At 36.5% G+C, this 15,738-nt stretch overlaps 3 protein-coding genes across 4 annotated transcripts; 2 read left to right on the plus strand and 1 right to left on the minus strand.

Moving 5' to 3' along the window:
* Positions 1-122: 122 nt before the first annotated feature.
* On the plus strand, positions 123-5,132 carry dhps-1 (Deoxyhypusine synthase). The gene is made up of 5 exons (NM_064156.7): positions 123-349; positions 927-1,076; positions 2,218-2,599; positions 4,221-4,349; positions 4,783-5,132. The coding sequence occupies exons 1-5, from the start codon at positions 137-139 to the stop codon at positions 5,022-5,024; spliced, it is 1,116 nt and encodes a 371-aa protein (NP_496557.1). The 5' UTR covers positions 123-136; the 3' UTR covers positions 5,025-5,132.
* A 1,192-nt stretch (positions 5,133-6,324) lies between these two features.
* Y17G7B.23 lies at positions 6,325-8,646 on the plus strand (the record flags this gene model as incomplete). 2 transcript variants are annotated; one of them, NM_001267400.2, is made up of 6 exons in its annotated part: positions 6,325-6,506; positions 6,576-6,765; positions 7,530-7,635; positions 7,690-7,806; positions 7,882-8,052; positions 8,456-8,646. In NM_001267400.2, the coding sequence occupies 6 exons, from the start codon at positions 6,382-6,384 to the stop codon at positions 8,542-8,544; spliced, it is 798 nt and encodes a 265-aa protein (NP_001254329.1). The 2 variants fall into 2 exon arrangements, with proteins under 2 accessions (NP_001254329.1, NP_001254330.1); NM_001267401.3 differs by lacking the exons at positions 6,325-6,506; positions 6,576-6,765; positions 7,530-7,635 and having other exon boundaries at positions 7,668-7,806; positions 8,456-8,544.
* mcm-2 (DNA replication licensing factor MCM2) lies at positions 8,639-13,747 on the minus strand. Its single transcript, NM_001027245.9, has 4 exons — positions 13,567-13,747; positions 12,543-13,407; positions 10,316-11,559; positions 8,639-9,167 (listed from the first exon to the last, which is right to left on the minus strand). The coding sequence occupies exons 1-4, from the start codon at positions 13,728-13,730 to the stop codon at positions 8,795-8,797; spliced, it is 2,646 nt and encodes an 881-aa protein (NP_001022416.1). The 5' UTR covers positions 13,731-13,747; the 3' UTR covers positions 8,639-8,794.
* Positions 13,748-15,738: the final 1,991 nt, after the last annotated feature.

Here is a 15,738-nt window from a genome sequence, read left to right on the forward strand (position 1 = left end):
ATCATATTTTATTTGATTTATTGTATTTTTTTTTTTGGATTTTTTCAAAAAATTTTAATATTTTGTCTAATTTTACACCTAACTAATAGTAAATTCAGTAAAAACCCGCCTCAATTTTTCAGAAACTTGCTCCAAAATGAGCACCAACGAAGCAGCAGCATCTCAGGAGGATATAGCACTTGCTCAGGGAGCAGTTCTCGTGAAATCATGTCAAGTACCGGATGGTTCAATTCCGATTCGCGGATTCGATTTCAGCACGGCTTCTGGTCCGGATTTCTCGCTTTCCGCCATTCTTTCGTCTTATATGAGCACAGGATTTCAGGCAACACATTTGGCTCAGGCTATTCAGGTAGCCAGTTGCAAAAAATTCAGATTTAATTTGGAAATCAGAAGGAAAATTGAAAATTTCGAAAAAAAAATTTAATTCGAAAATTCCCGGTTTTTTAATGATTTTCTGAGAATGTCAGACTTATTGATTTTTTTTGAATCGAAAAAAAATTTTATTAAAAAAAAAAAAAATTCTGGGAAAGTTGAAATTAAATTATATTTAAACATAAAATAATGTAAAAAAGAAAAAATTAGAAAAAAATCATAAAAAAATGTATTTCGAAAATGCTTTTTTACATTTTTTAGGCGGAAATTTTCCTTTTTTTTATGATTTTCTGAGAAAGTCGACCTTTTTTATTTTTTTTTCTCAAATTCCAAATAAAAATTTTTTAAACTTATAGTTAAATTTTTAAAAAATTTTGAAAAAATCGCAAAAATTTTTATTTTTAATTTTTGAAATAGTCGGACTTATAGATTTTTTAAAATAAAATTCTGGAAGAATTTTAACTTCAAAAAATAATTTTTTTTACAAAAAATTTGGAAAAATAGCAGCAAAAAATTGTTTTACTCAATAAATTCCGAATTTTCCCAATTTTCAGCAAGTAAATCAAATGCTCTCCCTCCGTGATACTCCGTTGACTTGTGACGACGACGAGAAGCTTTTCCCATATCCAGAAGGTCGGCAAAAGAGATCATGTACTATTTTCCTCGGATACACGTCGAATTTGGTGACCAGTGGGCTTCGTGAGGTCCGTAAATCTACAAAAGATCTACACAAAAGTTGAAATTCCTCGTAATTCTACACGAAAACTATGTTTACCGTAAATCTACCCAAAATTGATCTTTGTAAATCTACACGAAAACTGAATTTCCCCGTAAATCTACACGTGAAAAATTAGTGCTTCCCGCAATTCTACGAAAAAACAATTAAAATTCCCCGTAAATCTACACAAAAATTGAAAGTCCTCGTAAATCTACACCTGAAACACTAGTGCTTCATGTAAATCTACCAACAAATTAGATTTACATGAAGTAAATCTACAACAAAAATCAAAGTTTCTCGTAAATCTACACCTTAAAAAGCTATGGTTACCGTAATTCTACACATAACTGATTCTTCTTGTAAATCTACACATCAACTCTAAAAATGACCCAAATCTACACTAAAATGTCCCCGTAAATCCACACCAATCCCCGTAAATCTACACAAGAAAAAATATATTTTTCCGTAAATCTACACAAAACTGAATCTCCCCGTAAATCTACACAAAATTGATCCTCGTAAATCTACACAAAATTGAATTTCTCCGTAAATCTACATAAAAACGGAATTTCCTGGTTAATCTACACAGAAATTCAAATTCCCCGTAAATCTAAATAAAATTTGTATTCGTCGTAAATCTACATCTAAAAAATCCTGCTTCTCGTAAATCTACAAAAAAAAACACAATTTCCCTGTAAATCTACACAAAAATTAATACTTCTCGTAAATCTACACAGGAAAATAAATACTCAGCTTTCTCGTCAATCTACCCACAAAAACTATGCTCACCGTAATTCTACACAGAACTGATTCTCCTTGTAAATCTACACATCAATTCTAAAATTGGCCCAGAAGCCTAAATCCATTAAGAAATATTGTAAATCTACACTAAAATGCCCCCGTAAATCCACACCAAACCGTCTCTAAAAAAATTTTTAAATTCAAATTCAATGTGCTGTTATTTCTCGTAAATTTACACAAGAACATATACTTCCGTAAATCTACACCGAAATTAGCGTCTCGTAAATCTACACAAAACCTGAAATTTCCCCGTAAATCTACATAAAGGTACCGTAAATTCACTCTAAATTCGTAAATCCACCCAAATGAAAAATTAAAAATTCCAGGTACTCCGCTATTGTGTCCAACGTAACCTAGTCGACTGTATCGTAACATCAGCGGGAGGCATCGAAGAGGATCTCATCAAATGTCTCAAACCTTCCTACCTCGGTACATTCACAATGGACGGTGCAAAACTTCGATCGAATGGAATGAATCGAGCCGGCAATGTGCTCATTCCGAATGATAATTATTGTGCATTTGAGGATTGGCTTATGCCAATTCTTGATGAATGTCTTGTTGAACAAGAGGAAAAGCATCTCAATTGGACACCGTCAAAGCTTATTCAACGGCTTGGTGAACGGATTGGTGATGAATCGTCGATACTGTATTGGGCGGCCAAGCATCGGATTCCCGTATTTTGTCCGGCGCTTACTGATGGGTCATTGGGTAGGGGATTTTGAATTTGGATTTTGAAAAATAAATCGAATTTTGGAGAAAAAATTCGAAAAAACTTTGAAAATAGATTTTTTTTAATTTATCAATTTTGCAAAAAAAAATATTCAAAGATTTTGAAAAATTGGAAAAAAAATTGAATTTTTTGAAAGAATTTGTTGGCAAATTTGCCGGAATTTTTCATTTTCGGCAATTTGCCGGTTTGCCGGAATTTTTCATTTTCGGCAAATTGCCGATTTGCCGGAAATTGTCAATTCCGCCAATTTGCCGGTTTGCCGATTTGCCGGAAATGTTCAATTCCGGCAATTTGCCAAATTTTCCGAAATTTTTCAATTCCGGCAATATGTCGATTGCCGGAATTTTTTATTTTCGGCAAATTGCCGATTTTCCTGAAATATTTAATTCCGACAATTTGCCGGTTTGCCTATTGCCGGAAATTTTCATTTTCGGCAAATTAGCGTTTTGCCGGAAATATTAAATTCCGCCAATTTGTCGGTTGGCCTATTTCCGGAAATTTTCATTTTCGGCAAATTGCCGATTTGCCGGAAATTGTCAATTCCGCCAATTTGCCGGTTTGCCGATTTGCCGGAAATGTTCAATTCCGGCAATTTGCCAAATTTTCCGAAATTTTTCAATTCCGGCAATATGTCGATTGCCGGAATTTTTTATTTTCGGCAAATTGCCGATTTTCCTGAAATATTTAATTCCGACAATTTGCCGGTTTGCCTATTGCCGGAAATTTTCATTTTCGGCAAATTAGCGTTTTGCCGGAAATATTAAATTCCGCCAATTTGTCGGTTGGCCTATTTCCGGAAATTTTCATTTTCGGTAAATTGCCGATTTGCCGGAAATTTTCAATTCCGCCAATTTGCCGGTTTGCCGATTTGCCGGAAATGTTCAATTCCGGCAATTTGCCAAATTTTCCAAAATTTTTCAATTCCGGCAATATGTCGATTGCCGGAATTTTTCATTTTCGGCAAATTGCCGATTTTCCTGAAATATTTAATTCCGACAATTTGCCGGTTTGCCTATTGCCGGAAATTTTCATTTTCGGCAAATTAGCGTTTTGCCGGAAATATTAAATTCCGCCAATTTGCCGGAAATATTAAATTCCGCCAATTTGTCGGTTGGCCTATTTCCGGAATTTTTCATTTTCGGCAAATTGCCGATTTGCCGGAAATGTTCAATTCCGGCAATTTGCCAAATTTTCCAAAATTTTTCAATTCCGGCAATATGTCGATTGCCGTAATTTTTCATTTTCGGCAAATTGCCGATTTTCCTGAAATATTTAATTCCGACAATTTGCCGGTTTGCCTATTGCCGGAAATTTTCATTTTCGGCAAATTAGCGATTTGCTGGAAATATTAAATTCCGCCAATTTGCCGGAAATTTTAAATTCCGGCAAAATGCCGATTTGCCCATTTGCCGGAAAAAATTTTTTTTCGGCAAATTGCCGTTTTGCCGATTTGCCGAAAATGTTTAAAGGGATTTTTTATAAGAGAGCATCGAAAAAAAAAATTGCATTATTTTTAAACAAAATTTGCAAAAAATTGTTAAAGTTTTTGAAATTTGAAAAAAAAATTCAAAAAATTTTTATTTTAGTCAATTTTTTCAGGTGACATGTTGTACTTCCATTCGGTGAAAAGCTCACCTGGGCTTCGTGTGGATATTGTAGAGGACGTTCGACATATTAATACAATTGCTGTCAAAAGTTTCAAGACTGGATCAATTATTTTAGGAGGAGGTCCGAAATTAAAAAAAATATGTGAAAAACCCTGTTTTAGAAATTTTAAATTAATTTTTTCTCAAAAATTTTATGAATTTTCCAACATTTTTTTTGCAGTTTTCTGAAGATTGAAAAATTATTGAAAAAAATTGAGAAAAAAATTAAACTTTGAATTTTGAATTTGAAAATACCATAGTAATGAAAGCAATTTTCCAAATTTATTGTTAAATTTAATTTTCATACACTTTTTTCTAGTTTTTTCCAAAATAAAAAAATTTCTCGAAAATTTTAACGTAAAATTTCTTTGAAAAAAAGCTGAGTATGTAAAAAAAAATTTGGACTTTAAACAAAAAGAATTTAAACTAATTTTTTAAAATCAAATTCACAAAATTTGAAAAAAATGCTTTCCAGAATTTTTCCCCATTTTTGTCAAAAAATCCTACAATTCCAGGAGTCGTAAAACACCACATCAACAACGCGAATCTCATGAGAAACGGCGCAGATCATACCGTCTACATCAACACCGGCCAAGAATTCGATGGCTCCGATTCTGGAGCTCAACCCGACGAGGCAGTGAGCTGGGGGAAGGTTAAGCCGTCGGCTGGAGCTGTGAAGGTTCATGCTGAGGCGACACTTGTATTCCCACTTTTGGTTGCTGAAACTTTTGCAAAACATGAAGGACACAAGGATTAGGAATTTTTGCCAAATTTTCCCCCAATTTTTAAAACTATTTTTTCATTGTTACCTGTTTTGTTGACTTTTTCACTTGTTTGTTATTTTCTTAATACAGATTCTTTAATATTACTTTTTTTTAATTTACGAATGATTTGCGGGACAAGAAAACAATTAAAATATTTCGAAAAATCGAATTTTTGAAGATTTTTTCAAAGAACTTCAAAAAAATTCCTCAATTTTTTCTGAAAAGTTCAAAAAAAAATTAGCTGTTCAAAAAATTGTAACAAATCCGGCAATTTGCTTGCCGGTTTGCCGATTTGCCGGAAATTTTTAATTCCGGCAAATTGCCCGTTTGCCAGAATTGTTTAGAGGGATTTTTTATAAGGAAACACTTAAAACTGTGTCTTTATGAATTTTTTTCCCGTTTTTTCTACATATTTTCATAGAATTTGCTTACTTTTCAAAATAGATGTAGGAACATTCATAGGATGCGCTTAATTTTGTCATTTGAAATTGATATTCTGAAATTTCCAAAAACATAAGTGCGAAACTACAATTTGCCGAAAATTTTCGGTAAACTCCAGTTTTCCGGCAAATTCGGCACATCGGCAATTTGCCGGTTTGCCGATTTGCCGGTTTGCCGATTGGCCGGAAAAAATCGTTTTCCATCCACTGTACTGTAGCGCTTGTGTCGATTTACGGGCATCATTTATTAATCGATGAAACATCGAAAGAAAACACAAAAAAGGACAAAACAGTACGAAAAAACTAAAGAAAATTCGAAAACCGAACCCGTAAATCGACACCAGCGCTACAGTAGTCCTTCATGAAATTACTGTAGTTTTCGCTATGAGATATTTTTAGATTTAGAGATATGTTAGGCGATATGCTTTCTCAGGATTTTTGTCTTCTCGTAATATATGTTTTTTTCCTAATTTTTTTGCAACAATGATTAAAAAATTAAAAAAAAAAACCAAATCCAATTCTATAACAGTATTTTCCTGTTCTTATTTGTATAATTGACTCACTGCACATAATACACTAAAACTCATGACTCTTCTCAAAACTGACATTCTCTGAAAACTATTTGCCTATACGGTCGTAAATTCTTGTTTTTTTTCTGAGAATTTTTCAGACTTTTCCAGAATTTCAGAACCCCTTTTATGACTTTTTGAGTCACTTTAATAGACAAACAAACATTTTTCGTATAAAAGAAGTGCTCCGAGTGCTCAATTGTCCCGGCTCGTTCAATTGGAATTTTGTCCTTTTTCTTGTTATTCTTTTTATGTTTATTTAATCTAAATATAAATATTTTTTCAGATAAAAAGGCATAATGATGTCATTGAAAATTCAAATTTTTTTGTTAACATTTATGATGTGGATTTTGGGAGTCCGGGCGCAGGACAAAGATTGCATCCAGTGTGCAACATCAAACTTAATGGAAGATTGGGGAGCAACAGGACTTCCGCTGAAACCGGCGAATCTCCTGTTTGATGACAAGTGCGTTTTCATGTTATAATCATACACCTAGCGGCATAACTTAAATGCAACCAGACACCCTTATTTCAGATGCGGTACGCCGAATAGTTTAGTGAGTACTGTTTCTGGCAACTGTGCATCGATGTGCTTCGAACTCATGATTCCGGTGAACAATAAGCTCGCGTTTGTACGAGGGTGTCACGCTGATTTTGTATGGGACGAGTTCGCGTCACATAATGAGTCTTGTCATCAGTACGTGGACGATGTAACAGTTATTAAGGTTAGTTGGGCACTCTTTGAAAACATGATCAACAACTGGAAAATGATGAGAACGACAATAAAAAATAGGACAAAAGGTGTATTAAAACAAATATCTAAATAAAATAGGATTCCTTGATTTTTTTGAATACCTTATTTCTTCTATTAATATGGCTGTATCATACTATTTTTATAACTACCGCTTGCAATACTAATAGGGAATGCAAGACTATTAGGGAGTACCATACTATTTTTCTGAACATTTTTCTTTGTTGGGGCTTACTAATTTTTACTTGAAAGAACTCCAATTTTATTTGGAAGCTTCCGGAAGTATAAAAAATTTGATTGAAATTGCAACAAAAAACTACAATAACTTCAATCTCATTAAAAATTTGCCATAAATTGTTGCAAAATAGGCGAAAATGTTATTAAAATCTTAAAATTAGTAAGGAGAGTTTGCAACAAAAAAAAGTACGTGCAAGACTAATAGGGAGGCCATACTAATAGATCATTTACTATTAATAAAGCGCTTATTCTGTGTGTCCATAGTCTATGTAGTCTTTGTAGTCTGTGAAGTTTTGACTTCTGGAGGGATAGTGAGTTGGGGTTAGTGTAGGGATATAGTCGGGGTACTTTAGTGGTACAATAGTGGTACGGTAGGAATACTGTAGGGTTACGGTAGTTTCATAAAAATTAATTTTCAGCCCTAGAAGTCGGGGCCGCGCCGAAGGTGCGGACCACGGCTGGTGAGTATATAAACCACAATTAATACCACATTTCTTGCAGAGTGGAATAGCATTCTGTACACCGCAGGTACGTGCTAATCCCCAAAGTCCTAGTTGCAATGCGCACTTCGATGATACAAACGCGACTGCGAGCAACTGTTTGCCAGGTATTTTCCTACGAAATTCCTTTATTCCGAGCATGACCAAAAGAACAAATTTAGATGCAATGCACACGTGTAAAAGTTGCTCCGAGTTCGATGGAAATGGAGACTGCTCGGCGAGCACAACAGGCACTTGCAAAGGAGTGTATTGCACAAAAACTGCGGGAAAAATGAATGGTAAGTGTTCAAAAGTGTTCGAAATTTGTGCTCATTGTTATTGTAAAACCTCGGCCAAGCCTTGTGAAATTTCAGGTAAATCCTACGAAACACGTGGATGTTCCTTAGTCAACCCAATCGGGAGCAACGTGTGCTCATGGACAGATCAAACATTTAACATCAGTATGGGCATCGATCAATCGGCGGCAGCGAGGAAGAAGCGTGGAGTGTCATTGCCGTTCCGCGCAAATCAATGTTATTGTCAGGGTGAGCTAGCTTCTGATCTACGAAAAAAAGTTGGTGGCCGAGTTTTTTTTGACACACGGCCACATGAAAAATTGGCGTAAATTCGAAGTTTTAGAATGGAATTTTGTAAGCGGAGACCAAGTTTCGATAAAATATGTACATTTGTTAGTGTGGCCGAGGTTTTGCTTTTCTCGGCCACCAACAAAAATCAGCGGCCGAGTTTTTTCAAATTCGGAATTGTGACTTCTTGATGTTCCATTTTATAATCTAAACTTCGATTTTACAAATTTAGACACGATTTTTTTTAAATAGTGGCTGAGTTTTCCTTCACTCGGCCACGCACAAAAAGCACGTGGCCTCGAAAAAAATCGGTGGCCGAGTTTTCTCAAGGGCAATTTCCACCAAAAATATCTGAAATTTCCAGGTGAATTATGCAACTCATCGCCTCCTTCCCAACTGGCCTCCACCCTGCTATTATCGATTTTCTCCACGAGCATCCTAATTTTTCGTTAAATGTTTCGCTGCCTACGTGATATTTCTGCAACTTGTGCTCATCGCCCATATCCTTTTACACTGGTTTCACCGTGAATAAAAAATACAATTTTTTCGAAAAAAGGTTCATAGGTAGAAAAGCAATCAAAAAAATGGTGAGAAAATCGATCGAAAATCATATACAAAATGAAATGAGGGGATTGAGTATCAGAAGCACGGTGAAAATCGGGTGGGTGGGTGAAAAATTAAAAATTAAAAATAAACGAGAAAATTAGAAAATCTCTTGAACAATAGTCTTCTTCGATGGATCATAGAGGAAATTGTTGGAAGCGAAGATTTCCGAAGTGTAGAACGGCTTGACATTCTCAATTCTCAATTGCTGAGCCTTTTCGATGAATTCCGACTCTGGAATCGTGACCGATTGAAGAATGGTGCCAGCAGCCGCACGAGCTGTAGCATAGTGCATTTGTTGACGGATCAGTTGCTTGAGAATGAAGAGGAGAAGCTCGTTAGCCGAACGATTCTCTGTCAAATGACGAGAGAATGTCTTCTTCATCATACGCATGATTGAGGCTTTTTGGGTGTTCACAAACGATTCCAACATGACACGAATCGCTGCGGCACAGTCTTCGTCGTTCACGTATCTGCAAGAAATTTCCGATTTTTTTTGGATAATTTTGAAGGATTTTTACTTTTTTCTGACCTCAGAATCTTGAAAAGGGGCCCGGTTTGTAAGAGAAAATTTGAATAGTTTTCCGATTTTTTTTTAGAAAAAAGAAATTTAATTTACATAACGCTAACTTTGTAGTTCAGAAAAGAAAATTTTAAAAAATTGCAGAAAAATCCATTTTGTGGGCGTGGCATATTTTTTAAAGATCAAATGCGAAAATATCTGAAATTCTTGAAATTGATAAGGATTCGCTGCAAATTTGAAAAAGGGGGGACCTTTTTAGGCCCTGCCCACTTAATGGATTTTTCTGCAAATTTTTTAAATTTCCGTTTTCTAAAATGAGGCACCACGTTTTCAAGATCTGTTCAAAAACAAGATCTACGAAAACAAGATCTACATTTTCAAGATCTACGAAAAGAAGATCTACAAAAACAAGATCCACCAAAACAAGATCTACGTTTTCAGGATTTCGAGGATCCTGAAAACGTAGATCTTCTTTTCGTAGATCTTGAAAATGTAGATCTTGTTTTTGAACAGATCATGAAAACGTGGTGCCTCATTTTAGAAAAAAGTCCATTAAGTGGGCGTGGCTAAGAAGCTCCGCCCATTTTTTAAAACGGTTTTTGTATTTTTTTTTTAATATAAAAATTTCACTTTTTTGTTAGAAAAGTTTCATTATTTTTCAAGGATTTGAGATAATTTTTTGAAAATTTTGGAAAGAAGGGGGCGTGGTTACACATGCCCCGCCCACAAAATGGTATTCTGTGAAATTTCTGAATTTTTTTCAATTTTCAAAAGCGCAGTCTGGAATAGGAATCTATATTTTTAAAAAAATTTTTTTCAGTTCAAAAAGTGATCATCAAGAACACAACCATTTTGTGGGTGTAGTCTACGTTTCAAGATCCACGTTTTCAGTATCTGGCACCGTGCCAACTCCGGTTTTCTCGATGAAAAACGAAACAACGATGCTCCGATGTTACGCGTCTTGTTTTGGTGGATCTTGTTTTCGCAGATCTTGTTTTGTTGGATCTTCTTTTCGTGGATCTAGTTTTTGAACAAATCTTAAAACTGTGGTGCCTCTTTTTTTTCGAAAATTAGAATTTCCCCGGGGGAACAACGTACGATCTAAGATGAAGTTTCGCGTGAGCTTCCGACAAACGAATCATAGATTCAACGTGTCGAACAGTGATGGCAACAGATCCAGTGGCCATACTCTCCTTTCTCATCTGCGCGAAAATGTTCGAAAACTTCTCAGAATGCTGTTCAGGAAGCGTCGGATGGCACTTCTCACGTGCGTAGATGATATATTTCCTCAATAAATCCTGTGGAATCAGCCTGACACCAGTACGTTCATCCATCTGATCTTCCTCCAACTCATCGCCCTCCTTAACAATCTTCTTCGCATCCGGATGATGTGTCCGATGATTGCCGACGACAAACTTCGCGAGACGTTCATCCTCGACCGAGTCGACAGAATCTCGAATCACACAGAGAACATCGAAGCGGGAAAGGATCGGCTCGGTGAGATCCACGTTTTCGGCAAAGGTTCTCGTCGGGTTGTAGCGTCCACCGATCGGGTTAGAAGCGGCGATGACCGTGCATCGGGCGTGGAGAGATGTAACAATTCCGGCCTTGGAAATCGAAATCGACTGCTGCTCCATTGCTTCGTGAATCGACGTACGATCCTGATCGGACATCTTATCGAACTCATCGATCAGGCAGACACCCTTATCAGCGAGAACCATGGCTCCGGCTTCCAATGTCCATTCACGTGTCACAGGATGACGTTGCACGTAGGCGGTTAATCCGACAGCTGATGCTCCTTGTCCAGTCGTGAGAACGGATCGTGGTGCGATGTGAGCAGCATATCTCAGGAATTGAGATTTCGCGGTTCCAGGATCTCCACAAAGAAGAACATTAATATCTCCTCTAAGACGATGCTTGGCTCCCGGATTCTTAGCTTCTCCTCTGAACAATGCCAACGCAATAGCTCTCTTAACATCGTCATGTCCATAGATGGACGGTGCAATCGATGAGAACACTCGTTGCGAGATATTCGGATCCTGGGAGAGCTCACGAATCGCCTTGATATCCTCATCGGTCAGTTGATCCGACGCCATCTTGTCTTTATTGGTGATATGATTCGCGTGGATCAACGTATTGAACACTGGGAATCCCTGCTTATAGTTGAGCGATCCGTCGAAATTGTTCGTGTAGACGCCGGTCACCTCGATCTCGTCTCCAGGTTTACATGAATCACAGAGATCACCGAGAAGAATCACATCTTTAGAACGGGGAAGACGTCCAGCGGCAACTTTGTTCGGGGATTCTTGCATTGTGATTCGTTGGTAGTTGTGGTAGACAGTCTGAAAATTGAGAAAATTGGATTTTCTGTATGAAAAAAGTTTTTAAACCTTGGTTTTTAGTTTTTCTTAAAAATTGGAATTTTGCCAAAAAATCAGGACTTGTTACGAATATTCGAAAAAAAATTTTTTTCGAATAATTCAGCCTGTAAAAGTGGGAAAAATCGATTTTTAAATTTTTTTTTCCTTAAAAATTGGATTTTTGTCAAAAATAAAGGCATTTTACGAATTTTCGAGAAAAAAGGGTTTAAAAAAAAAAATATTTTGCCAATATTTTTCCGCCTGTAAAAGAGGAGAAAATCGTTTTTTTAGATAAAAAAAAGTAGATCATTTTGCCACGTGGAATGGAATTTTTCCAGGAAATTCTTTCGAAAATTAAAATTTTCCAGTTAATTCCGAGATATAATAACTGGATTTCGCTTAAAAATTGAAATTTTGTCAAAAATCAGAACATTTTACGAATTTTCGTGAAAAAAAGGGTTTTAGAATGATTTTGCCAATATTTTTCATACTATAAATGTGGGGAAAATCGATTTAAAAAAAATAAATTAGGTAACTTTGCCACGTGGAATGGAATTTTCCAAGAAATTCTCTCAACAATTAGGAAATTTTCAGTTAATTCCGAAATAAAATCACTGGATTTCGAGAAAAACCGAAAATTTCAAAATGTTTCCATGTTAAAACGGCGGAAAACGGGGCTTTACAGTAAAATTGTCACATGGAATTCGTCCAATCAGTTTTTTTCAACGGAAAAGTGCGAAATTTCAAAAAAAAAGTGGCAAATTGCTGTGTTTATAGATAAATTCTTGGAAAATTCCTGGAGAAGAAAGGCTTTTTTGTGCAGAAAAGTGCAAAATTCAGATAAAAATTGATCAGGATTTTGTAGAGAAATCCGAAAATTCCGGAATTTTTCGATTTAAAAAATGATCCCACTAGGATGTGGATGAGGTTTTGTGCAGAAAAATTCAAATTTCCGCAAAACGAACATTTTCAACGTTCAACTCGAATGGTCCTTTTCCCTGACACGATGGACAAATCGTTGGGCGAACTTCCTCATCATTTTGCTGTACAAAAGGTCCCAACAAGTATCCACAAGCGACACAATCGTATTTAACAACCGCCAACTGCGGCAGAATTCCACTGGCGATAGTGACAACACCGGCGGTACGGATGAGCATGTTAAGATGCACCTGACGAAGCATTCGGATGTCCTCCTCGACTGGAAGCTGCGAAATGCGAACCTTGATCTCATTGCAGACTCGGGAGTAGAATGGATACATGTTCATCACGACTTCAGTGGCGGCGCGATCCATAATCGCAAGCATCTCATTCGGAGCTTCTGGCAGGAAGTATGAGATGTTCTGCTCTCCGTTATCATCACTAAGATCCGTAAAACTGACTTCCAGCGATTCCCGATTATCCGCCGCCATAGATTTGATCATCTGAATATACTTGGTCTGCTTGTTGCCCGGTTCGTGGAAGCTTCGAAGGAAATTCTTGAATCTTCGCTCAATCTCCTTGGCGACAGCCTCATCGGAGACGTGATCACGGATTGTTCGACCGCGGATGTTCTCGAGAATATCTACAGGAATGTCCTCTTCCTCCATCGGAACCGAATCGTCATCAGCAGCATCACCTCGACCGCGACGTCCACGTCCACGACGACGTGTGTCAACCTCCTCGCTATCTCCATCCTCGTACATCAGAGCATCGTCGTCGAGCAGTTGATCACGCTGAGCCATCTCACGTTCGGCGGCACGGCGGGCGCTCACCGAGAGACTTCCGACGTCCGATGCGTCGTCCATTCCAGATTCGGAGTACTGATCGAGCTCCGGCTGCTCACGGTAGTCCCTGGAAATTTAATATTTAAAACTTATTTTAATTTAGGATTTTCCGAAATTTTTTCAACGGGGATTCTGCTAATTTAGCTCATTCCACGTGGATTTTCGAAATTCAAAGATCCTTCTAACACGAAATTCTGTGAAATTATTGATTTCTGCCGTCTCCTACCTCTCCATATCATCTCCGAAAAGATTCTCGCCCTCCTCATCCTCTGGATCCTCGTCCTCGTTGTTGAACATCTCATCGATGCCGTCAACGTCATCATCCGCATCGTCGGCGATCGGAAGTGGCTGGCGATCGACGTCGTCATCGTTGTTAGCACGATCAGCCATTGTTAGTATGAAAGTACCTGAAAAATCGGACAAATTTTATTAAAATTTGAATATCCTAAATAATTCCGCCGAAGACATGAATAAATTATCGGGATTTAACATTTTTAAGCTAAAATTGTATGATAAAATTAAATTAAAAAAAAAAATCAAGAAAAAACGACGAAAATAGGTGAAAATCGAGAGAAAACAAAAAAGAAATGCGGTAAAATGGCGCGTTTTATTCAAAAACGTCAACTTCGCGCCCTCGCCTCTTTTGAATTCTGTCGCGATGGAGCGCGATTGCGCGGGCATGACGTCACTGTTTAAGAAGTTTTCAGGCCTAAAATTGCTGGAAATTCCATGGGAATGAGGAAGAATACACTTTAAAACTGAAAGCAATTGAAAAAACAAATATTTTTCAAAATTAAAATCCCTTAATCTCCAAATTTTCTAGAAATATCCTGAATTTTCCGAACTGCATAATTAATTACCGTGGGAAATGAGAGCAAAATGACGTCACTGCTTACGAATCTGATATTTAAATTTAAATTTCAGCGGTGGGAGCCATTAGAAACACGAGCTCAATTTGTTTCTGGAATTGCTCCAATGGAGTTGGGTTACTCAAAAAATCGAGAAATCGAAATGATTTTTGCAGGGATTTCGGAGACCATTTTTTTGACATTTTTATTTGGAAATATGAGATTTCTGGACCAAAACAACGGTGCCCGGTCTTAAAACGACACAGTTTTATAGATTGCGTAAAGATGTGCGCCTTTAAAGAGTACTGTAATTTCAAACTTTAGTTTTTGCGGAGTTTTTCTCAAGAATTTATGTATTTTCACTGTTTTTTATTGTTTTTTAAAGGTAAATAAATACATTTTTATCAAAAAACTTTAAAAAATCAATGAAAATTGTGAAAATATTTTTTTCCGCAGCAACGAAAATTTGAAATTACAGTACTCCTTAAAGGCGCACACCTTTTTTCATTTAGCAAAAACATTTCGTTTCGAGACCGGGCACCGTATTTTAGGAGCAAATATAACACAAAATTGTAAACTGGCAATTTTTGTAATAAATAATTTGTTAGTTGATAGTTTTTGATGTTAACAGATTAACCAGATGCAAAATTTTGCGATTTTTGCTGCAAGACTACGGTACCCGGTCTCGAAACGACAAATTTTCGTAAAAAGCAAAAAGGTGTGCGCCTTTAAAGGGTACTGTAGTTTGAAACTTTCGTTGCTGCAGTATTTTTTACATCGATTTTCCATATTTTTTCTCGTGAAGTTTTGTGTTTTTTGTTGTACTCTAGTTACTATAGTTTTAAAATTAAAAAAATTGAAATAAAAAAAAATTAAAAATCAATAAAAATCGAAATTACAGTACTCTTTCAAGGCGCACACCATTTTTTATTTAACAAAGAATTTCGTGTCGAGACCTGGTACAGTATATCGAAAAATTGTCGAATTGCATAATATTAATCCATTTTAATGTAAAAACATTAAACACGGAACTGAAAAAGTTCCAAGTTCCAATAGAAGCCATGCATTTTCCATCAGAAAAAAAAACACACAATTTCTCTCATTAATTCATTATTTTTTTCCAGGCGACTCGTCACCTCCATAACTTGTTCATTGTTCTCATCCATCCATCCGAAGTCCCTCTTAAAAAACAACGTCAAAAACTCTTTTTCTCTAGCGCTCTCCTCAATTTCCCAGCTCTCGGGGGCCCCGCCCATTTTGTCTCCGGGAGCCACCACGGCGATCGGCACAGAAAAATATATATGGAGAAGGAAGGCCACCGGCAGCTGATTTTTTTCCATTTTTTCAAGATTTTTTTTATTTTCCAATTTCCTTTTCTACCTTTTTTTCCCGTACTCCATTATGTCACATTTTTCCAATTTTCATGGGAAAATTGGAATTTTTTGCACCTTCTAGGACATATATAGGTTTTGATTAGATTTGATTCAGGGAATTTTTTAAAAACTCTTTTTTTGTAAGAAAAATTAATTAAAAAAGTTTTTTTTTCGATT

Source organism: Caenorhabditis elegans, chromosome II, assembly GCF_000002985.6.
Source record: "Caenorhabditis elegans chromosome II".
NCBI lineage: Eukaryota > Metazoa > Nematoda > Chromadorea > Rhabditida > Rhabditidae > Caenorhabditis > Caenorhabditis elegans.